Genomic DNA, 26,242 nt, shown 5'->3' on the forward strand with positions numbered 1-26,242 from the left:
TTTTTTTTAGTCCTAGCCAAATTTTCCTTTGGTCTTCTCTTCAATAGATTCTTTTTAAAATAGTTATTTATTTTTACAAAGAACAAATCATAGATCAAATACTATCCAGACAGCAGTGACTAATCTGGCATTAAAACACAACCATCTGGGGGAGAATGAATTCACATATATGTATGTATGTGTATATATATATATATATATATATGGCTGAGTCCCTTTGCTTTTTGCCTGGAACTGTTAACAACATTGTTAATTGGCTATACCCCAATGCAGAATAAAAAGTTCAATAAATAAATAAATGAGAAAAAAAATCCACAATTGTGACTGCCATTTCCTGTTCTAATCATCTGACCATGCTGCCTTCTGTTTCTGTTTTCTTTCCTAATTTTCATTAGAAATTTAATACCTTGGTAGGGGAAAAAGGAACTCAAATGAGTGGAGGACAGAAACAGAGAATCGCAATTGCTCGAGCTTTAGTTCGAAACCCGAAGATTCTGATCTTAGATGAGGCTATGTCTGCCTTAGATACAGAAAGCGAATCAGTAGTTCAAGCTGCACTGGTGAAGGTAAGTAAGCAGATTCATAATTTTAATGTTCCTGGTTCAGCATTATTTTTAAGTACAAGGAAGTATGGCTCCATAGTGGATTATTTATTCATTTCAGATCCCTCCTTAAGTTATGAATGCAGAGTGTTCATCCTTGTAAAAATTTCTGTAATGTTTATAGGAAGTGATATGGAGGAGAAAAGAAGATGCTATGCTTGGTGTTAAAAATATATATGAGGCTCGTAACCAAGCAATCATCCCATATATACAGGTCTGCATCGCATTCCAACAGGTCTGCACTTTCCACTTCTCCAGGGTAACTCCATACTCCTACCACAATTATAATCACATCCACCCTTTATCTCTTCCATATACTGCTATGGGGTTCTCTTCTCTGACCATTTTTTCCTCTCTAGGATAATCCCAGAGTACTCATTTTAACTTAATTTCACTTCAAGTGGAGAAGCATACCGTGTGGTTTGCCTTGACCTTGAACCATCCTCCTTCAACAGCCCTAAGGCCCTCATTCTGCCTTCCTACTCACTGTGTGGATGCGTGCTAAGTCGCTTCAGTCGTGTGCGACTCTTTGAGACCCTAGGGACTATAGCCTGCCAGGTTCCTCTGTCTGTGGGATTCTCCAGGCATGAATACTGGAGTGAGTTGTTATGCCCTCCTCTAGGGGACCTTCCCAACCCAGGGATTGAACCCACATCTCCTGCGGCTCATGCATTGCTGGCGGATTCTTTATTGCTGAGTCACAGGGAAGCACCCTACTCACTACAAGCTGCTGAATATACTTCATGGCCACAATGCAGAACTGGCCTTTTACCAAAATGCACTGCATCTGGGAAGGAAGTTAGTGGTGGTGACATGAAAAACCATAGAATACTTTTTCCAATAGCCAAACCCTCTTTGAAATCATGGCCTTCAAACCCTTTAGAAGGCTTAATGGCACTTTTTACTTTGTGCTTCTCTAAAAATGGATTGGGTTTTTCTAAGAAAATTACAGACTTTTCTTTTTAAATACTGAGTTTGCATGACTAGAAATGGATACTGGCAACCAGAGTCCCAACCAATTACTGAAAAATCTATTACTTACTATTGTCAATTTGCAAATCAGAGTTTTACAAATTTATAAATTTTTACCTTGTTTCCATCTCACATGATAAGAGTACCGAAAGGTGCTCATATTTCTTATTTTCATAAAATAAGTAATATGAAAATCCATGTTCATTATAGACATTTTGCCAATTTGGTTCATTTTGGTGAAGAAATGATAATTTCCTCAAAGGCATGACTCATATTCTATTCATTTCTTAACACTTAATAACTAAGACAGGGCTCTATTTATAAAATACACTCAAATTGTATATACTAATGGTGATGTTTAGTTGCTTAAGGCTTGAATGTACTAAAAAATGATTAGATTTAACTGTTTCAAATTACATAATTTTTCTAGTTTTATTGAAATATAATCAACATATATATAAGATTTTTGTAAAATATTATACTAGGCTCTGAAGTTGTTTACAGGTTAAATGTTGTGGCCATTGCCTTTGTTAATATGTTAATCACATCAGGCAATCAAAATTTGTTCAGACTTTTGAAAAAACAGTAAGTCCCCTACATATGAACAGGTTTCATTCTGAGAGTGCATTTTTTAAGTCCAATTTGTTTGTAAATCCAATAAAGATAGCCTGGGTACCCAACTAATACAATTGGCTATATAGCACTGTACTGTAATAGGTTTATAATACTTTTCACACAACAAATCCATTAAAAACAAACAAACACAAAAAATAAAACATTTTTAATCTTACAGTACAATATCTTGAAAAGTATGGTACAGTACCATCTATATCACCTCTGCTTTTACACTTGCTTTGTGACACCATTGGCTTGAAATAAAGATACTGTACTCTATATAGTATTGTACAGTAAAGTACACCAAAGCACAACCACTTGTAGAGAATGCACACAAGTGATGATGTATACCAGACATGTAAACTAATTAATGTGATTGGACATGAGAAACATCTTTGAAAGTTCACAACTTGCAAGGGGAACTTACTGTAAATAGTTGCTTAGAGTCATGATAAACTAATCAATATTGTTTTCTACTGCCTGAAATGAAATCTATATTATAAGTGAAAATATAAAAATACAAAATGCTTGTAAATGATTATTCCAAGTATATATTTTTAAAATTCAGTTACTGTTATTCTTTTCCAGTTTTTAAAGGGTGTAATTAAATCAGTGTTGTAGAGATATATAGGTGTGAAACTACTCTAAGTAGACTTTGCTGATCTTTTGTGAGGTGAGGGTAAATGGTTACTATGGGGTGACGAGTGGTGCAGCTCATTAAATATGTATGCTTCAGTATTTAATTGACGTGTGGTGGAGAGGAGAGTTGGAGCTTCCCCTTTGGCTCAGTGGTAAAGACTCTGCCTGTGATGTGGAAGATGCAGGAGACCGAGGTTCAATCCCTGGGTTGGGAAGATCCCCTGGAGGAAGGCATGACAACCCACTCTAGTATTCTTGCCTGGAGAATTCCTTGGACAGAGGAGCCTAGCAGGCTGCAGTCCACAGAGTTGCACTGAGTTGGACACAACTGCAGTGATTTAACACACACACACACACACACACACACACACACACACACAAAAGGAAGAGTTAAAATACAGGCAAAGCTATGAACACTCCAGCACTGTGAGAGTTCTGTACACTCACTACACAGATGGTGATTGTGGCACCAAGCTTTAAAGAGGTCCCCACCTAAAGAGGGTAGGGCATCCAACAGGTCTCATTTCTGCTCAGACATCTGTCTATAAATTCTAGAACCCTGTGGCATGATACAGCCTAATCCACAGCAGTTAACAGATTTTTATAGCTCAAAATATCATGCAAACCACTAGCCAACAAAAAGGGAACAATAAAATGTATTCTTTCTCACTGGTGAATGCAGCATCCACCTCCTTCCATACCCAGCCTTCAGATAGCCTCCCAATCCTCCCAACTCCTCCTCTCCATTACCCCATCGTCTTCCTTTTGTATGAAGCTACAGAACCAGCAAAATTAATCTATAGTGATAAAAAAAATCAAATCAATAGTTTACTGGGAGAAGAGGGTGAATTTTGAGGGAAATAGCACTCTTGTCCTTACTTGGATTACTGCAATAGCTATCTCCCACGGGCTTCCTTGGTGGTTCAGATGGTAAAGAATCTGCCTGCAATGCAGGAGACCCAGGTTCAATCCCTGGGTTGGGAAGACCTTCTGGAGAAGGAAACAGCAACTCACTCAAGTACTCTTGCCTGGAGAATCGCATGAACAAAGGAGCCTGGCAGGCTACAGTCAATGGGGTCACAAAGAGTTGCACATGATTGAGTGACTAACACATAACATAATATCTCGCATACTGCTCACTTCAGTCTGTTCTCAGCACAGCACACAGACAATATTACTAAAATGTAAATTTGATCATGTTGCCCTTCTGCTCAAACCCTTCAGTGGCTCCTTATCTTACTTGTCACTCTAAGTAAAAACCAAATTCCTTACAGAAGCTATAAGGTTCTATGGAGTTGGGCACCAAGCTCTTTCTGGAACCGAGCCACTCTGTCCCACATTGGCTACCCCTTAAACATACCATAGCCCTTTATATCAGCTAATATATTATACACATATTTGTTTATTATCTCTCTTCCCCTACTAAAATATCTACTCTCTTCTACTAAAACATCTGCTGTCTATTATCAAAGGCATTGATTGTTTAACTGCAGCATACTCAGCAATAGAACAATGCCTGGCCCTCATTAGTCAATAAATATTTGTTGACTAGTGTTTGGATGAGTGTGATACAGAAGAGTTTCAAGGCCTGAAGTGCTCTTTTCTGGACTTTTTTAGTGTAGGCTTGCTACCATCTAATTTTGCGTCACTAATCTTGTTCAAGAGGAGGATTTAGGATCAGTGGATAAATATCTACATCACAGCTATGGAGTTTTACTCTGCTACTGGTTTGGACCTGGTGTGCCAATGCAGCAGGCTTCCAAGCTGTCCTACTATGAGGAGGCACGGCAGTGAACACCTGCAAGCCCCTGGAGAAGCAGAGAAAGCCCATGTTGATTTTAGGATTAAGCCTATGAAAGCTCTTTGAAATGTTAAAAGTTGTATACAAATCTAAGGAATAATTATTTAAGGAGGTTCAGCTATACCACATCAGTGGAGAACCTTTAAAAAGGCCCTTTGCTGATTATGAAAGATGGGTTTCCATCACAGCTTTATTCTTTGAAGAGACTGAGCTACTTTGTTGTAACAGCCATGGGCTTTTCTTTATCATCATTTTTGTTTCTGATATGATGCATTCTGTTGGTCTTCCTCTGAAGTCTCTTACATTATACTTATACTACTTAGAGAATTAATAAGTAAGTTGGTATATTGTATTAAGCTATGGACTACTTTATTAAATTAAGCCCCAAGAAGTGAGGTTAATTATATTACACACACAGATGCACACACATACATACACACACACACACACACATGTTTTGGTGTGCCTGTGTTAAATATCTTTCTCTTTATATGTGGAATGGGAAATACTTTAGATCTTTTTCTTTCTGCCCTCCCTGTTTTTAAAACTATTTGTTAATAGTTGGGAGCAGAAAGGGAATTTCTACAAGGGAAATTCCTTGGCTGGAATTTAATTAGGAGAACAAAGGTAACACAGATAATACCTCATCCCAAAGCATCATGGGACATTTTACAAGCTTGCTTAATCAAGCTCACATGCATAAGACTTGGTGTTGTTATAGGCCACTAACTCCTTTCAGAATAGTGTTTCGCCCCATTTGAAAGATCAGGGGCCCATTGACAATCTGACTAAGAAAGGGAAAAATAAACCACTGTAAATCTTCCCCAAAATCTGCAAATTCACTTGTACACTAAGATTTATGTATAATATTGAGGGGTTCACAGACCCCCTGAAGCCATTCATAAGTCATTATTATAGGTGTAATAATGGAACAGATTAATAAGAAAAACTAATCCTTACAAGAACCCAATGAAAGTTGTACATTTATTCTCCTGTTTCACAGATGTGCAAACTGAAGCACAGGGAGGTTGAGTAATAGCTAGGAAGCAGTGAAGCCAGAACCTGGACCCAGAGAGTCAGCCCTCCAGCTCATCCACGTAACCACCATGGTTCATTTCAGTTCAGTCTCTCAGTTGTGTCCATGGACACAGAGTCACTCACTCTGTGACCCCATGGACTACAACACATTCCCAGAGCTTACTCAAACTCATGTCCATTGAGTCGGTGATGCCATCCAACCATCTCATCCTCTGTTGTCCCCTTCTCCTCCTGGCCTTCAATCTTTCCCAGCATTAGAGTCTTTTCTAATCAGTCAGCTCTTCGCATCAGGTGGCCAAAGGACTGGAGTTTCAGCACTAGCATCAGTCCTTCCAATAAATATTCAGGGTTGATTTCTTTTCAGATTGACTGGTTTGATCTCCTTGCAGTCCAAGGGGCTCTCAAGAGTCTTCTCCAACACCACAGTTCAAAAGCATCAATTCTTCAGTCCTCAGCTTTCTTTATGGTCCAACTCTCATATCTGTACATGACTACTGGAAAAACCATAGCTTTGACTAGATGGACCTTTGTTGGCAAAGTAATATATCTGCTCTTTAATACACTGCCTAGATTTGTCATTGCTTTTCTTCCAAGGAGCAAGCGTCTTTTAATTTTGTGGCTGCAGTCACTGTCTACAGTGATTTTGGAGCCCAAGAAAATTAATTTAAGTCTGTCACTGTTTCTGTTGTTTCCTGTCTATTTGCCATGAAGTGATGGGACTAGATGCCATGATCTTAGTTTTCTGAATGTCAAGTTTTAAGCCAGTTTTTTCACTCTCCTCTTTCACCTTCATTAAGAGGCTCTTTAGTTCCTCTTCACTTTTTGCCATAAGGGCAGTGTCATCTACATACCTGAGGTTATTGATATTTCTCCCGGCAATCTTGATTCCAGCTTGTGCTTCATCTAGCTTGGCATTCAGAATGATGTACTCTGCATATAAGTTAAATAAGCAGGGTGACAGCATACAGCAATTTGGGACCAGTTTGTTTTTCAATGTCCGGTTCTAACTGTTGCTTCTTGACCTGCATACAGGTTTCTCAGGAGGCAGGTAAAGTGGTCTGGTATTCCCATCTCTTGAAAAATTTCCACAGCTTGTTGTGATCCACACAGTCAAAGGCTTTAGGGTAGTCAATGAAGAAAATATTTTTCTGGAGTTTTTCTGCTTTTTCTATGATCCAATGGATGTTGGCAACTATTATCTGTTTACAGCTTATTGCAAATAAGACATTTTTAATGTATCATTTTTTGGTCAGTGCTCTGAGCTAGGTTAGACTTTATTTCCTCTTAGAAGAAAGATGAGCTAACTATTGTAATATTTTCTCTTCTTATTCACTGTTTACTTCTTCATTTAGTTTTTGTTGTAAGTTTATCCACAAATGTTAGCTTGTTAATAAAGTTAAGAGAAGGAAAACAGTATTAAATGATCATAAATAATTTTATTATCTTCAATTGCCAAATTGTTTGTTAAGTTATTTAGAAATGATAATGAAGAGATTCCAGGATATAAAAAGAAAACTTTGTACTATAGAGTCCTGTTCCAATTTACTAACTTGGTAGTCCACATGGCTTCAACTCAGCAGAGTTTAGATTTTCAATGTGTTTTCCTTTCTGAAGAGTCTTAACCTAAGCATATATACATATTCACATGCAAGTTGAAAGAAAGAGATTGGGAAGGAGGTTAGTCCCTTATTAAATATAGCTTCTGAGTCCTTGATATTTTTCTTTTCATCATCACATTTTACAAAAGAGAAAGCATTCTTGGACAGGTGATGAGAGGGGGCAGTAAATTCTTGTTCGGCTATGGAACTAGTATTGACCCAGAAGAACACCAAGCCAATGGGCTCTCAACATCATGAGGTAGTTAAGACTTCCAATATCCTGTGATTCCCATATAACTACGATACATATATGCATACATACAGTCACTAAGTCGTGTGTGACTCTTGTGACCCCATGGACTGTAGCCTGCCAGGCTCTGTCCATGGGATTCTCTGGGCAAGAATACTGGAGTGGGTTGCCATTTCCTCCTCCAGGGGATCTTCCCAACAAAGGGATTGAACCCAGGTCTCCCGCATTGCAGGCAAATTCTTTACCTCTTTTACTAACTATGGGCTATGAGGGAAGCCCATATATAGAGCTTCTTATAGCAGATGGTAGCTAAAAAAGACAGAAATTTGCAAAAGAGTAGTGACAGGTTTGTCAGACTTTATTTTTGAAGTACTAGGGTTTTCCAGAAACCTCTTGAGGTGTGGAAGAAGGCAGGGAGGTGGAGTAGGATGAGCAGGTAGGGCTAAGGTCAACAGTTCATACAGAGGAGTTACTCATTAATCTGTATGGTTTATTTAAACATATTAAGTTTCTATGTGTGTTTTCATTTGATGAAAGGATTTTTCATCTTAAAGAAAAAGAGTTTGAAGACCACAGGCCTGGATCATGGAGCATATGTCATCAGTGGGCCCCAAGTCCACCTGAGGCAGTCTTCTAGGAGGCAGTCAGTGAGAACTTGTGGTTCCATAGGTTTCTTACATCATGCTTGCTGTTAGACACTAGAACTCTGTGTTTACAGGCTTCTCCAGAGAGTCTATTAGCCCTGTTAATTGACCCAGCAGTCAAATGCAGGCCCTCTCAAATGCTCACAGCTTTTTATTGGTCTCCCTTCTTTTCCTGCTGCCCACTCTTGTTCAAGGCTTATGGCTGCCAACGGTGAGAAGCTAGATGACCTCCTCAGGCCCTTAACTCTGCCCTAGCAATTCTGGGAGGGATGTTTTAAAGCATGCTGTCTTTCAAAATCCAAGCTAATTACCTGATGATTTATGGTTGTGCATGAAATTGTGAAGTAATCTGAAAATGCCAGCAAAGTGTCAAGTAGAAATCTTTCTGTTGACCTTTCTTTGGTCAAATACCTAATGGTTTGTCTTTCAGCATTGTACAAACTATGAAGGAGCAGAGGAAATGCCAGGAAATTCATTCAAATTGGTACTTTCTAGAAGGAATAATAGCAACAATGACATATTGAAAATCTACTACACCTGAGCATCTGAAAAAAGCGTGGAATGAATTGCACTATCTTCCCTATCTTTACAGTGAAGTGAAAGTCGTTCAGTTGTGTCTGACTCTTTGCGTCCCCATGGACTATACAAGTCCATGGAATTCTCCAGGCTAGAATACTGGAGTGGGTAGCCTCTCCCTTCTCCAGGGAATCTTCCCAGTGCAGGGATCAAACCCAGGTCTCCCACATAACAGGTGGATTCTTTACCAGCTGAGCCATAGTGGAAGCCCTATCTTTATAGTAATTATTGCTAAAAGACAAAGCATCAGCTCAGACTTCTTTGATCAGTTTTCTAAGAGGCCTTGGCTTCCAAAATCTCTTCTCTGTTTTAAGTCTGAAGTGAATGAGTTCTAGGTCACACTTATGATGTAGTGAAGTTGTACTTTATGGGCTTCCCAGGTGGCACAGTGGTAAAGAACTGCCTGCCAATACAGAAGACTCAAGAGACTCAGGTTTGATCCCTGGGTCAGGAAGATCCTCTAGAGTAGGAAATGGCATCCTACTCCAGTATTCTTGCCTAGAAAATCCCTTGGACAGAGGAGCCTGCAGGCTGCAGTCCATGGGGTCACAAACAGTCAGATACCTGAGCAACTGAACATACACACACAGTGTACTTTATGGTACCTTAACTGCATACCTTGATGCTTGCAGGCTCCATTTTATAGGCCTTTGGAGCAGTATTATGTATTTCTGTAATTTGTTTGAAATACTCAGATTCTAATGCATGACATCATAAATTAATTGTAACATAATATATGTACTTGTGCTCAGTCATGTCTGACTCTTTGCAACCCTATGAACTGTAGCCTGCCAGGATCCTCTGTCCATGGGATTTCCTAGGCAAGAGTACTAGAGCAGGTTGCCATTTCCTATTCCAGGGGATCTTCCTGTTCCAGGGATGGAACTCAAGTCTCCTGCATTGGCAGGTGGATTCTCTACCACTGTGCCACCTGGCAAGCCCCAGCACAATATATACTTTAATCAAATGTCTGATATATGAAGATATACGAGAATATATGTGTGTAAAAGTGCCTGAGTCCCTCTTTGAAGAAGAGAAGGACTAAACAAACTGCATAAGGAAACCTTGTGATTCTGACTCTGTCTCAAGAGGCTGCACACAATTCAGACCTCTTCTAGTTGCAATCTCCAAATTGTTTGATTTTTACAACATTCTCTCTCCCCACATTCTCCTTTGAACATGAGGTGTTATATGTGCCCTTTCATACTTTTAATTAAATTTCATACACATTAATTTGTTTAAGAAATATTTAATAGTAGTGGGAAAATCATTGAACTAATTGATAACATAGCTTTATCAATAAGGTTTGAGCTCTGTTGCTTTTAGGAAATAACATTTGTAACCTCATGGAAAAGTAATTGAATAAATGGGAGCAATATAGAGCAGAAGCCTGGGTGTCTGGGTGTTTTCACCTTTGTGGTGATAGTTCTAAATCATATCCACTTAACAACATTATTAACATTCTCTTTTAAGGCACTGTTGTTAAGTCCTAGGATCTCCGAGTTTGAATGAGAAAAGTGGGATCATATAAGCTGAATACCGTGCCCCTAAAAACTAGACACATCAGACATACCCAAACTGAGGGCCCTTCTACCAAGTATGTGACAGATATTCCTCAAAACTGTCAAGTTCATAAAAAATAAGAACAATTGAAAAATTGTCACAGTCAAGAGAATCTTAAGGAGTCATGATGATTAAATGCAATGTGATATCCTGGAACAGGAAAAAAGGGATCATAAGTAAAAATTAAGGATATCTGAATAAAATTTGGAGTCTAGTTAAAAATAACATAGTATATATTAGTTTATTAGTTGTGACACGTGAACTATAGAAATATCAGATGATGATACTGGAGTATACTATGTGCAGGGACCTGGATACTGTACTTCCTTTGCAAATTTTCTGTAAGTCTAAAACTATTCTAAAATTAAAATTTTATTTAAAAAAACTAAAAAAGTCTTATTACATTTTTTACTAACCTTTTATACCATTCATAAGGACCCTTCCATATAAGGAAGGTTTAGAATTACCACATAAAAGTAAATAAGAGACTGAGGAAAACAAAGCAAGCAATAAATATTCATTGCCTAAATATATCCACTCATTAGTTTAATAAAAAATTATGTATTTGGCAATATGAAAAATGAAGGAAGCACTAAGCATTGTAGTACTTAGACCTCTCTTCTACTACAGGGTATGTTACATAAATATCATCCATAGAAACTCAAAATGTCCATTATCAGACTTTGCTGAAGTTAAGAAAAAGAAAGCTTCCTACCTACAATGCAGTTAGTTGATACTCAGTTCACTTTTTCATTATATTTGCATAATATCATTAAAATATCTATCTGGCAATGACGACCCTGTATGCAAGACAGGAAAAAAGACACAGCGGTGTATAACGGACTTTTGGACTCAGAGGGAGAGGGAGAGGGTGGGATGATTTGGGAGAATGGCATTCTATCATGTATACTATCATGTAAGAATTGAATCGCCAGTCTATGTCTGATGCAGGATACAGCATGCTTGGGGCTGGTGCATGGGGATGACCCACAGAGATGTTATGGGGAGGGAGGTGGGAGGGGGGTTCATGTTTGGGAACACATGTAAGAATTAAAGATTTTAAAATTTTTTTTAAAAAAAGTAAAAAAATTAAAATTAAAATTAAAAATTAAAAAATTAAAAAATAAGTAATTAAAAAAATAAAAAAATAAAAAAAATAAAAAAGCCCCCAGTGAGCACTGTCCTCCCATTTGCCTTAGTCTCTAGTACCAGACCCTCCTAGGTCCCTAAGGACTCCCAAGTCCTCATAGACATTTGAAAAAAAAAAAAAAAATCTATCTCATTGGCGATTTTTGCAGAACTTCAAGATTGGCCACCTGGGGTGCTGTAAACATGCTTCTTTTGTTTGACTTTCTTTTTCTTAACAGTTTTTTGACTTACCATAACTGCACATACTAAAGTATACAATTGGAAAAGTTTGGGCATATATATACACTTATGAAACCATCACCATAATCAAATCTGTCAACCAGTCATTCCCAAATATTTTCACATGCTTTTTGTAATCCCTCCATCCCAACCCCTCTACCCTTCTTTGACTCTTGACAGCCACTGATTTGTTTACTGCCACTATAGAGCGGTTTGTATTTTCTGGAGCTTATAGTATGTATTCTTTTCTGGCTTCTTTCACTCAGTGTAATTGTTTTGAGACTCATCCATGTTTAGTTCCTTTTTTATTGGTGGATGGTGTTCCATTATATAGATATCACACAGTTAGAGTTATTGGTATTGATGCCCATTTGAGTTATTTGGTTTGTTTGCAGGTTTTGAATATTAACGGATAACGAAGCTCTGAACATCCATATGTCATTTTTTTCTGTGGGCATACACTTTCGTTTCTCTTAGGTAAATACCTAAAATTTGAATGGGTGAATCTTATAGTAGGAGTATATTTAAGTTTTTCATTAAGTGCCAAACTATTTTCCTTTTATGTTCTTTTCTTTTCATAGATACCTTTTTTTATTCTTTCTTTTTTGTTTTTTTGTTAGGAAAATATGATAACACATTTACAGTAGACTTGGAAACAGCAGAACAAAGGTACATATAGTTCCACTATATATTACAATTACTTTTAAGCAGGTAAATCAAGATTTTTATTGATGTTTCAATACCAATCTCTCAAAAATTTATAGAATGAATAGACAGAAAAGTAGAAGGATATAGTAGATCTGAAAAGCACTATGAACCAACTCAACATAAATAAGATTTATACAACTTTCACACAACAGCAGGATACAAATTTTATTCAACTTCCTATAGTCTATAAACCCTGACTATAAACCCCTATAGACTATAGACCCTGGAACATATCCAGGGATATAAAACAAGATGCAAAAAATGTATGGCCTAAAGATAGTGAAATAATAGTCTGTTCTCTTATCACTGTGGAATTATGTTAGAAAGCAATATCAAAAAATATTTGAAAATAACCCACATATTTTCAAGTGCAATGTGACATTTACCAAGACAGATACTTGATTTAGCCATTGAAAACCTCAATAAAATTCAGTTCAGTTCAGTTTAGTTCAGTCACTCAGTCATGTCCTACTCTTTGCAGCCCCGTGGACTGCAGCATGCCAAGCCTCCCTGTCCATCACCAACTCCCAGAGTTTACCCAAACTCATGTCCATTGAGTTGGTGATGCCATCCAACCATCTCATCTTCTGTCATCCCCTTCTCCTCCTTCCTTCAATCCTTCCGAGCATCAGGGTCTTTTCCAATGAGTCAGTTCTTTGCATCAGGTGGTCAAAGTATTGGAGTTTCAATTTCAACATCAGTTCTTCCAGTGAACACTCAGGACTGATCTCCTTTAGGATAAACTGGTTGGATCTCCTTGCAGTCCAAGGGATGCTCAAGAGTCTTCTCCAACACCACAGTTCAAAAGCATCAATTCTTCAGCACTCAGCTTTCTTTATAGTCCAACTCTCACATCCATACATGACTACTGGAAAAACCATAGCCTCGACTAAACGGACTTTTGTGGGCAAAGTAATTTCTCTACTTTTTAATGTACTATCTAGGTTGGTCATAACTTTCCTTCCAAGGAGTAAGCGTCTTTTAATTTCATGGCTGCAATCACCATCTGCAGTGATTTTGGAGTCCCCAAATATAAAGCCTGCCACTGTTTCCACTGTTTCCCCATCTATTTCCCATGAAGTGATGGGACCAGATGCCATGATCTTAGTTTTCTGAATGTTGAGCTTTAAGCCAACTTTTTCACTCTCCTCTTTCACTTTCATCAAGAGGCGCTTTAGTTCAATTAAGTTAAAAGACTGAAAAAACAAAGAGGGCAGCTGCAGAAAAGAAAGCATTTAAATGAGAAATTAATATCAAAGATACTTTAAAACCCCCATGTATTTGGAAATTAAATATCCACTTTCAAATTAAATATCTAAGGAGCCATAACAAGGAAAATTAGAAAATATTTGTAACAAAATAAAAATGAAAAGAACTTAGAATTAGTCACATGCAGCTGAAGCTGCTCAGTGCAACTAAATGCAATGTGGAATCTTGAATAAGGTATGAAAACAATTAATGGGCACCAGCAGAAAGTTTTGTGAAATTTGAACAAAATCTGTCCTTTAGTTTGTATTACTGTATCACATTAATTTCTTTTTTTTTTACAACATAGTATTTCTTTAAATTCTCAGAATCAGATTACAAGTTTCCAGCCTCATTCAGATTTTTTAATCACTAAAATAATAAACTTTCTAGACTTTTAGCAGTCATACTAGATGCCAGAATAAATGGAATTATATCAAAGTTTTGAGTGAATATAAATTAAATATCTGACATTCTGTTTGTACTGAGTATAACAGGTGTAAAATGTCATAAATTCTTTAGCTAAGCAAAAATTCATGTTTTCTAAAATATATATTATACATAGTATTTATATACATGTGTGGGTATACAAAAGCTTTTCTACTACACTTGATAAAGATTTGAGAAAGAACAACAAAGAACAGATGGAGAAACTGGAAAACATAAACCAAATGAAATACGAGCACTGAATATGAAATAGTAAAAGTGAAACAAACTAGATAAAAATAAAAGATCATCATATAATCCAGTTGTTTTTAAACATGGATGCTCATTAGAATCATACCTGGAGCTTTGGAAAAAGAAACAATACCCAGGTATTTGCATTTTTAAAAAAATTCCAAGATAATTGTAATGTGCATCTGGATTTTTAAACATCATTATAGGTTTTTGTATTAAATGTTAGTTTTAGTGGTATAGAATTCTGTTATTTTCTGTTGAACAATCATGATACAATGGAATTAAAACAAATAATAGTTACATAATCACAACAGTAAAAGATATTTATCAGCTATATGAGAATTCCTGCTACTCCACATACTTGCCAACACTTGGTATATCCAGACATATTAATTTTAGAACTGTTTAGTGGTGCTTTATTTTTAATTTAATTTGAGTTTTACTGATGAGTAATGATCATTCAATTTTGCTGAATGATGCTAAAGCTGAAACTCCAGTACTTTGGCCACCTCATGTGAAGAGTTGACTCATTGGAAAAGACTCTGATGCTGGGAGGGATTGGGGGCAGGAGGAGAAGGGGATGACAGAAGATGAGATGGCTGGATGGCATCACTGACTTGATGGATGTGATTCTGAGTGAACTCCCGGAGTTGGTGATGGACAGGGAGCCCTGGCGTGCTGCGATTCATGGGGTCGCAAAGAGTTGGACATGACTGAGCGACTGAACTGAACTGAATGATGTTGAGCATTTTTATGTGCTTTTTGAACATCCATATCTCTTCTTTTTTTATTATATTTTATTTTTAACTATAAGATAATTGCAATATTGTGATAGCTTCTGCAATACATCAGCATGAATCGTATCTCTTCTTTTTTAAAGTTTCCATTCACGTGTTATGCTTATACCATTTTTTGATTGGTCATTTGATCTCTTGTCATTGAGTTTTGAGATTTCTTTATATATTCTTTACATTCTGAATATAAGGACTTTATCAGATAACTGGAAAATATTTCTTTAATCTGAGACTTGTCTTTCCATCCTCTTAGTATCTTCCAAAGAACAGAAGTCTTTGATTTTGATGAAGTTTAGTTTATCATTTTTCCCTTTATAAATCAAGCTTTGGGTGTTCTACTTAAGAAATTTTTAGCCAAATTCAAGATCAAAAACATTATTTCCCTGCTTTTCTTCAAGAAGTATTATAGTTTTAGTTTTTACATTTAGGTTTATGATCAATTTTGAGTTAATTTCTGTACATGGTGCCATGTATGGTTTGAAGTTTGTTTTATTTTTGGTTTGTTTTATTTTCTTTGCACATTAACTTTCAACTGTTTCAGCAATATTTGTTGAAAAGACTGCTTATCTCTGCACTGAATTAGCTTTACATCTTTGTAGAAAATCAGTTTTTCCATATATGTATGGGTGTATCTTTGGTCTCTCTTATACTGATGTCTCTCTTTTTGACTTATTTTCCTCCTTTATATTTAACTGTTTTCTGCTTGGATCTTTATTATTTCCTTTCTTCTGCTTACTTTGAGTTTAACTATCTCTTCCCTTTTTTGTTTTCTTAGGTTGACTCTGAGGTCATTTACTTGAAAAATGTTATTTGGTTTCCAAGTATTTAAGGAGTTTCCAAAGATCTTTCTGTATTAAATTTTAATTTAATACTATTGTGGTCAAAGAACATACTTTGTATGATTTGAATACAAAGTCATACTTGTATGACTTCAATTTATTAAGATGCTTTAAGAAACAGAATATGGTCTGTCTTGGTAAATATTCTATGTAAACTTGGAAATAATATGCATTTGCTGTTGTTGATCAAATGTTCTATGAATACTGATTATGGGAAATTGGTTGATAGTGTTATTCAAGCCTTCTTTATCCTTACAGATAGTCTGTGTACTTGCTTTATAAATTGAGGGAGAGTTATTGAATTATCCATCTTTCATTGTGGATTGGACTTGTCCTTGCAGCTATGTTCATTTTGGTGTCATGTATTTTGGAACTCTGCTGTGATGTACATAAACATTCAGGATTACCAGGTCTTCTTGATTAATTGATCCCTCCATCATTATGGAATATGCTCCTTTACTCTGGTTATATCCTTTGCTCCTTAGTTTTCTTTGTCTAATACTGATAATACAGTCCACTCCAGCTTTCTTTTACTTAGAGTTAGCATGGTATGTTTTTTTCATCCTTTACTGTAGGCTTATTTGTGTCTTGATTTTAAAAATGTGTTTCTTTGTAGCTGGCATACAGTTGGGTCTTGGTTTTGTGCTCAGTCTGACAATCTTTGACTTTTAATTGGGGCATTCAAACTATTTACATTTTCTGTGATTATTAGATCCCCTGGAGAAGGAAATGGCAGACCACTCCAGGATTCTTGCCTGGAAAACACTATGAACAGAGGAGCCTGGCAGGATATAGACCGTGGGGTCACAAGAGTCAGATATGACTTAGCGACTAAACCACCCAATTTATTATTATTATTTTTTCCACTGGAAAGAAGTTTATCATCTTTAGACTCAACAAATTAACAGGGGTGCATGCAGACTACGCCAGGCCCAGGGTTTTGTGGCTCCTAGAGACAGGCTCACTTACAGCAAACCCACAGGGAAATGAGGGGAGAAGTGAGCAGATTTGGTCTTGAACTTGAGGGGAGAGAGTGATGATTCTCTGTCTGGGGAATGGGGAACAGCAGGAAGCAGTCGGGGGTTGGGGAGGTGCTCTGAGTGGGTGCAGAGGGGCATTCCCCTACCCTGGGGCTGAGTGGGGTGGAACGAGAAATGAGGCCCCTCCCCTCAGTGCTGAAGGAAAAGGCACTAGGTAGGCTCAGTCTCCTCCCGCCCCACCCTGTCCATGGAAGAGGTAGGGTCCTTGTCCCCTCGCTCCTTTCAAGGGCTCAGAAGCTGTTGCTGTTGAGCCTCTGGAAGAAGCTTTTGCCCAACTCATAAGTGCTGATCATGATGGCGCAGGAAGGGGTGGCCTTGATGATCCTCGGGAGGAAGCCTGCAAAGAGGCCCCTGGTGCCTGACTCGGCCAGGATCCTCCGGAGCAGCAGCCACGTGGAGTCGGTGTACGGGGGCATCACTCTCACAGCCTTCACTGCTCCTAGCGCGACCTGGCGCTGAGTCTTCACCACGTCGAAGGGTAGAGTCAGGGTGGCCGCCACCATCCCTGAGATGCTGCCAGCGACAAAGCTGATGCCCACGGAGGCCTGGTCTTTTGGCCTGAGTCCACTCAGCCAGCTCTTCACCAGTTCATAGTTGAACCAGTACAGAGCTGAGAAGGGCACATCCCGAAGGGCAGTGGGACCCCAGCCCAGCCAGAGTGAGCACCAGCCACCCTGAGCCACAGCTGCTCGGACACAGGTGCCCAGCTCACGGTATGATAGGTGCTGAGCCTGCAGCTTTGTCCGCACCAGCTCTAGGGGTCTGATCACAGTCACGGTGCCCAGGCGGGCCAGGGCACCAGCCACCATGGGAGCGTAGAGGTCAGAGGTCAGGGCTCGACCACACAGGAAGGCCTTGAGTTGGTCCTGGGCGGTGAAGTAGGCGGCAGTGGCTGGCACAGTCATCACCAGGGTTAAACCACCCAAATTAAATAGATAATCTTTGCTGTTTTTTCTACTCTTATTTCTGTTTTCCGCTGCACTTGTTTCTGTTTTCCTCATGTTCTCCCTTTACATGGATTAACTGAATACTTTTTATTATCCCATTTTATCTCTTTTGTAAGTATATTAGCTATAACTCTTTTTTATTTCAGTGACAGGTTTAAGGTTTAGAGTATGTACCTTTAACTTATCACCATCTACCCTCAAATGACATTATATCACCTCACATATAGTAGAAAAAACTTACTTCCATTCCTCCCTTTCTGGCCTTCAAGCTATTATTATTATTATTTTCTAGCAAGAGATGCAAGAGACATGGGTAGGGAAGATCCCCTGAGGTAGGAAATGGCAACCCACTCCAGTATTGTTGCCAGGAAAATTCCAAGGACACAGGAGCCTGGTGGGCTGCAGTTCATGGGGTCACAAAGAGTCAGACATGACTGGGGCAACTGAGCATGCACAATAATAATATACATGTGTTGTACACTTATGCATGTGTTATAAACCCCAAGCTGTTAATACATTGGGCTTGCCCTCAGTAAATTGTCAAGGGTCTGCAGCCTGAAAACAGTTAATGGTATAAAAGCTATTATTTACTGCAAACTTTCCATCTTTGAGGCATGGTACCAAGAATATTGGTACCTCTTATATAGCAAAAAAAACTTGCATTAGTATACTTCCACAACTGAGCGACTTTCACTTTCACTTCACTTCACCAAGAACATTAATCTGCATGATAACCCTAAAATATAGGTAGCATAATTTACCCCATTTAATAAATGAGGAAACTAGTCTTAAGATCGCAGACCCAAAAAGTGGCAGAAAAAAGACTGAAACCTAGGAACTGTGACTCCAGAGAACACAAATGATGAAGAAATTATTAAAAATTAAACTTTCCTTTATAAGCATGGTATATTTTATAGTCTATATATGAGATTGTTTACCATTTGTACTTAATTAGCATGTAATACAGTAAGTTGGACTTCCTAGGTGGCTCAGTGGTAAAGAATCTGCCTGCTAATGTAGGAGACATGGGTTTGATCCCTGGGTCAGCAAAATCTCCTAGAGGAGGAGCTGGGAACCCACTCCAGTATTCTTACCTGGAATATCCCATGGACAGAGGAGCCTGGCAGGCTACAGTCCCCAGGGTCACAAAAGAGTCAGACACAACTTAGCAACTAAACAACAACATTATGTCCATCAATATATATGTCAGAGTAACTGTATTGTGAGTTTTAATTGAAACAGTGGGCTCCATTCCTAGTTTATTGCTCGTTTAGCTATTCATGCAGTGTGATGATCTGCTTTCAAACTAAAAAAATCAAGGGCAATTTGGTGCCAGTCATATTATCTCATATTATTTTTTAAAAAGATCTAAAATATAGGTAGGCCTGCTGAGGGCAGTAATAACTACTCTATCTAATCTATGTGACAGAAGATGTGGATTAACTGTGATACAAGTTTAGATGCTTTTAATAATAATTACAGTCTGATTATTAGAATGTTATTGAGGTCATGACAAGAAGAAACACTGGTAAAATATACATGACATTAAATTTACCATTCTAAAACCATTAAAGAAAAATTTACTGACATATACTTGACTTACAGTATTATATAATTTCAGTTGTACAACATAGTGATTCAATATTTTTATAGATTACACTACATATAAATTTATAATAAAATTTTAGCTATATTGGCTGTGCTACATTTTTCTGTATATACATAATACTTGTTAAAAAGTCAAAAACATATATTATCTTGAATCTGTACCTTTAGTTTAGAGATGAAAAATAAGAAATAATTAGTTACTTTTAGTTACTGATAGCCAGGCAGTTGTTAGGTGGCTCAGATTAAATAGTCTTTAGTTTTCTTTCCAGCTCTAAGATACTGTGTCGGTGTTTAAGTATTTATTTATTTATTTTTGGCTGCACTGGGTTTTCTTTCCAGTGCAAGCAGCTGCAGTGAGTAGGGGCTACTGTCTAGTTGCAGTGCATAGGCCCTCATTGTGGTGGCCTCTCTTCTTGCGGATCATGGGCTCTAGGGTGCGAGGATTCAGTAGTTGTGACTCACGGGCCCTAGAGCATAGGCTCAAAAGTTGTGGACACAGGCTTAGTCGCTCTGCAGCATGTGGGATCTTCCCAGACCAGGGACTGAACCCGTGTCTCCTGCATTGGCAGATGGATTCTTTAACACTGGGCCACCAGGGAAGCCCTACTATGGTTTTATAAATTCAACAATTTGGAATCTAACTTCCTGCTTTTTAATTTTAATTTCTATTGGCCTTCCAAATCAGCTAAAGTTTTCAAATTTCTATATCCAAAGGTAAGATTCTTTTATACTTAAATAATAGTATAAGTTTTCCTGAATATTCCAAGTTTATTTTTCCTACTAACATTCATTTTCTATGCTTATTGCTTTATAGGCAAGCAAAGGTCGGACTACAATTGTAGTAGCTCACCGGCTTTCCACGATTCGAAGTGCAGATATGATTGTGACCATAAAAGATGGGATGGTGGTGGAAAAAGGGACACATGCTGAATTAATGGCAAAACAGGGTCTATATTATTCACTTGCAATGTCACAGGTAATGTTTACATGACATATGTTGTGTTTGCTTATTTTAACTTTTCAGAGATCATGCCATGCTAGAAAACAGAAGTCCTGAATTATTATCTTATGTTTCATGAGGCAATCAAGGATATTCATAGTTCCTTAGTTAAGAAATTCAGTGTGTCTAATATCCTCAGCATTGTTATAGATAATGGTGAAAGTTAAAGAACTAATTGGTATATATATAATATATATACATACATATATAGTATTTTTACCTAATATTTGCCATGCAGATAACAAATAGGCTCCAAAGCTTGTATCTGGCAGATCCAGAATAATCTAACTCTGTATACTGTGATCTTTTTGTTAAAACACAAAGACCTATAACACACAGTCCCTACTTAAAGGCTTAAAACTTACTTAGCTACAGAGGTAAAATGCAGAATCATGCATACAGATGCTACAAGTTGTAGAAATAAGAAGCAAGATTGTTGGAGACATGAATCCCATGAAAGGATTCATGAAGAAATCTTGCAGGCAAGCAGCAGGGTAAGGAGAAGAAATCTAGGTAATATGAAAGTAAGAAGGAACTTGGTTTGCAGGTCAACAGAAAGGAGAGAAGAAAGTAATAATGAGTGTTGGGAGGATAATGGAAAATTAGGATAATGGAAAATTTGGATAATGAAGATCAGACCATGTAAAGATTAAGACTTCCTGTGTAGAAAGCGCCTAACCCAGTGCCTAACACACAATGGGCACTCAAAAAATATCTGCTAAATGAAAGGATGTATAATACATGTCCATACTGTGTATACACATTGTCACAGGTATACCGGAAAGCTTATGTTAGGTAATCAAGAGGATACATGACAATACTGGGGCAAGCTGGCAAATCCCAAATTTGGGATCCAAATTTCGGCATGTCATGTGATCTACCCAACTGAATTTCAGTTTTTTGTTAGGGCACATTAACATAAGTGGTAGTGATTAGGCTCTAGCTATCTTCATTCTGCCTTCTTCTCTTGGTCAAGAAGGCAGCCCTCTTTCCAAGGGGTCTTCTGCAGGTAACTAATATTAACCTTTTTTTGGTTTATTTTACTTCTTTAATTTTCTGACTATATTTTTTATATCAACATTATTATTTCACAAATTAGGAAATTTAGAAAGCTATGAGCCTATATCTCACAAAACTTAGAATTTCAGACCCCAGCTTTCTCCATATGCTAGAATGAAGGATTTTTAAACACAACCTACCAAGCAAAGATAGTTTTAAAAAGAGAGAGAGAAAATAAAATGTTTGAAAATATAATCTCACACTTGATTAATTTTAAAACTTCTGTATTTCAATTTTATTTCATGTTAGGCCATATTCTTCTTTAAAGATAAAATTTATGTGTTATTTGCCAGTTGAATTTGTCTGATTTTAATTCCATAGTAAACTTAACAATTTATGAATTTCAATATTTTCAAACTAATAATTGTAAAAAATAAAAGGAAATAATTATAGTCAAACTAACCCTATTTTAAGATTCTTAAAAACTACTACACAGATCTTTCTTTGAAGCAACACATATTTCATTATAGCCAAACTAAAACTCCATTTTTAGGTGTTAGGTTAAAGAGCTCCACAATGTAAGGAAAACAAAAATGGAGTGTTTATGGTATAACTGTGTAAAACTTCTATTCAAAATCTTATTCAGAATGGATTAGTACTCTCTGATTATCTAAAATAATGTTCATTTTGATATAATAATATAATTTTTAATATTAATACTCAATGAACAACTCTAATATTCTGGAAACTGTATATAGTAAACATAACATACATGATATCTGCATAAACAGTAACACAGTTCTGAAACTCTGGATGGACTTATTTGCTACCATTGCCTGTAGTGTCCAAATGAATCTGTTTATGACAATTCATGATTTTCTTAAGTATTACAAAGTTATAAAGGCCCTGGTTGGGCCTTCATCATCCTAACCAAACTCTTCGTTTCTGTCTTTACCCCTCCTCCCATGTCTTCATAAGGAAGTCACTAAAACTGGCCTTACTTCCTGGAGTAGCAAGAAAAATAAAAACTAGACTTAGAGGAATCTGGTTTAGAACTTTATCCTATTCTATGATTTAAGCAATTTCTTTAAGGTTAATTTGATGTCTTTGGAATTTCTCATTCTTTTGGAGCTGACCCCACCAAATTTGCTTTTTAGTTTGTTTGGAATGGGCAGCAGTGGCCAGCCTGCAAAATATTATTGTCTCCTGAGATCTATCTCCTACCTAGGGCCAGCTTCACATTTGAGTGCCTAACTATATGTTATAAATTTGTAAGCTCCAGAAAAGGCTGGGAAGAAGGAATCAGAGAGAGAGAGAGAGTATATTTGAGTCATTGCCCTCACAAAGCTCATTTTACTAAGATCTGTTCTTGCTAGAGGAATAATTGTTTTTAATTAAGGCATTATTTTCTGTGGTTAATTATACAGGTCTTTGGGGGGAAAGACACAATAAGCTATTGTCACTCACTAACATTTTAGTATGAATTGGACTTACTGGTTCTGTATTGAGTCTAAAAACTTCAGCAAGAACTGCTCAGAAATACACCACTTTCAATAACAAAGGCAGTACAATTTTAGAGGGATGCTTAATAGAGTTGCTTTGAATTTTTAAGGCATTATTCTGGTGATAACATGGGTATTCTTCATTTAAGGATATTAAAAAAGCTGATGAACAGATAGAATCGGTGGCTTATTCTGCTGAAAAAGATACCAGCTCAATTCCTCTGTGCTCTGTGAATAGCATGAAGTCAGATTTGACTGACAAGGTTGAGGAATCCACCCAATATAAAGAGGTAATGGGTCAACTATCAACAAGTTACCAACATGTTCTCCAATGAATTTTGATACAATCCTTATAATATATTTAGAATGTATATATTATAAAATATTATTATAGCACTTAGGTTACCAAACCTAAGTCTTTGCCGAACTTCACTCTAACATCACTGTGACTGTAAGAAAGAAGCCTTCAAATAAGACTGCACTGAATGTCAGAGGTCATTATTGGGGCAAGAAATCTTGTGAGAATCCTTTCCTATATGGCAAACCATGGGTTAAAACAGTGGCTCGTGTGGTGTGGTACTAACAATGATGCTCAAGGTCAATCTAAGTCAGATTAAGACCCAAATCCACTCCACACACTGGATGCAGATAAGCACTAGCACATACAGGATCCAGTCTTTCAACCCCAGGGTGCAACCCTAATAGCTTTGCTCAGCTGGGCAAGGAGTACTTGTTCCCACGCTTGCTTCCCTACACCTACCCCCAGGCTCTTCCTGAGTCCAGATCAGTCTCCTTTAAGCCTCCTTATGTCTCATAACTCTCTGTATTATCTCTTCAGTCTTCATTCTTACCTCTAGTCTAATTTCTCTTTCCCATTCAGCCTCCCTTTTCTTAAAATTCCCAGCACCTTCTTTGGACCTCAACTTCCACTCTAACTCTTTCCCTCAGCATTCTTTCATAAAACCTAGTTCCATCTCACCGCAGCCTGTGATCCTTCCAGCCTCCTCATTCCCTAAGTCCAGCTCTCTCCTCAACCCCAGGCAACCTCACTCAGCCCTTCTGCTGCTTCTCAGTTGTAAACTCATACACCATGAAGTCTCTCACCTCAGCCCCTGAATATTAGCTTCTGTTTTCCTAAACTCCAGCTCCCATATCATCCACTCTTATCTTTGGCTCACTATTTCTCACAAACTGGAGTTCCCTTCTTCTCCTTGGGTTGACAAATACTTGAGATTGAATACCCCTTAGCCATTCCCGCCATCTTCCTGCCCACGCTTCCCAGGCTCATCTATTATCTGTCTAAAGCCCTGGGATGACCTGTCTCAAACCTCCTCCTCTGCCTTTCTCTGGCACTGCCAGTCTGTTGCTTTTAATTCTAGATGCAGTTTTTTTCCCTTTTTAGGTATGTGATCCTACATAGCATTCACATTTGTATGTTTGTTTATCTATTAATTTTATTTAAAAAATGCATTTATGTAAACATTAAAAGAACAATATTAAGTAAATAATAGCATAGGTAATTTTCTCTATGGCAAAAGGCCTGAATATAAGACAGTAAAGAGTTTATACTGTATAAGAATTTGTGAAATGCTGTGCAAGAGTATAAAAAACACTATGTTAAAACATCTGTTAACAGCTACTGAACCTCCCACTGTAATTGTTAAAAACAGAATGAAAGTCCACCTTGAAGTCTGAAAATTCACTAGGTGTATAAAGTGGAATTTTAAAATCTGATAAAGGTGAAAATCATAAAATTAAAAAACAACTCAGACTTACAGAGAAAATGATAGGGTAAATTTATACTCTGATACAACTGCTCTGCTCCACACACATAGTAATGATAGAGAAAACATAAAAAGGGAAGAAACAATAAGACATATCCAGGCTCCAAAACAAGATAAATATCTCTACCTACTAGAAACAGAGCAGAAGTACCAAGTGGTTAGCTGGGCTTCAGTCATGCGTCTCCTCTTTTGTTTCTGTTTTTTTTTAATTGGAGTTTAGTTGCTTTACAATGTTGTGTTAGTTTCTGCTGTACTACAAAGTGAATCAGTTATGCATATACACACAGCCACTCTTTTTTGGATTTCCTTCCCATTTAGATCGCCACAGAGCACTGAGTAGAGTTCCCTGTACTATATAGCATGTCCTCACTAATTATCTATTTTTTATGTAGTAGAAAAAGGAGACTACAGACTTGGTGACCAGTGCCTGGTGCTGTAGCGAGTAGAAAGCTGAGAGCCTGGAAGGAAGGATACAGTCTTACCAAGGGAAGCAAGCCAAACTTCAGCTCCATGGCCATATTTGCAAATAACTTTTTCAGACTATAGTAATGCAATGATAAGTGAACAGAAACTATAAAAATAAATAATGAAATGGAAAATATGAAGTAGGATTTTAGAACAGAATTAATAGGAGGTTGGGTTGAGTCAGAAGACAGAAACCATACAATTTGAACAGAGACAGCTTAGTGTAACAAATCATTAGGGAATTAAAGTAATAGGAATTGGTTAGTTAAAATTAAGAGAACACTAAAGAATGCCGAGGTAGCAGATAAAAAGTGCCAACCACTATCCCTGGGGTGAAACAGAGACCCAAGGAAGAGCCCTCTTTAGTCCCTGCAACTAAATGACTCAGTGGCTAACAAAGAAGATACCAAGGTACCTTGCTGGTGAAGTTTACTTGAAATCTGTCCTTTAGGATGCCGGGGGAGGGTCTGAGCTTCAGAATAAAAAGATTCAACATTATTTGGAAGTCATTACTTCCCAAATTGGGTCCATAGTTCAAAGCAATCCCAGTCAACATCTTAGCAGACTTTTTGTAGAATTTGGCAAACTGATTCTAAATGGAAATTCAAAAAGATAAAAAGAGAAAAACAACTTTTATAAAGAACAAAGTTGTAGGATTTATAATTACTAATTCCAATTTTTAATATAAAGCTATAGTAATCAAAATAATGTGCTATTAGAACAAAAATAGAGAAATAGATCAATAGAACAGAATAGAGAGAATCAAGAATTAGACCCACACACATATAGTCAGCTCTTTAGACGAAAGTGCAAAGGCAATTTAATATAGAATATATAGTCTTTTTCAATTTTATGTTTATTTTGGTTGCTGAGTCTTCATTGCTGGGCGGAGACTCTTCTCCAGTTACCTACCACAAGTGGGAGCTACTCTAGTTGCTGTGCATGGAGTTCCCTTTGCGGTGGCCTC

General features: G+C 37.4%; 1 protein-coding gene and 1 pseudogene across 1 annotated transcript in view; one reads left to right on the top strand and one right to left on the bottom strand.

The window, feature by feature from the left end:
• The window catches only part of ABCB5 (ATP binding cassette subfamily B member 5), a 115,091-nt gene that overhangs the window by 33,157 nt on the left and 55,692 nt on the right, over window positions 1-26,242 (top strand). Inside the window, 3 exon segments of the mRNA XM_068972746.1 lie at window positions 396-566; window positions 20,340-20,501; window positions 23,176-23,316. Of these exon segments, the coding sequence (XP_068828847.1) occupies window positions 396-566; window positions 20,340-20,501; window positions 23,176-23,316 (474 nt within the window).
• LOC138080159 (mitochondrial glutathione transporter SLC25A39 pseudogene) lies at window positions 17,201-17,971 on the bottom strand (annotated as a pseudogene).

This window comes from Capricornis sumatraensis, chromosome 5 (assembly GCF_032405125.1).
Source record: "Capricornis sumatraensis isolate serow.1 chromosome 5, serow.2, whole genome shotgun sequence".
NCBI lineage: Eukaryota > Metazoa > Chordata > Mammalia > Artiodactyla > Bovidae > Capricornis > Capricornis sumatraensis.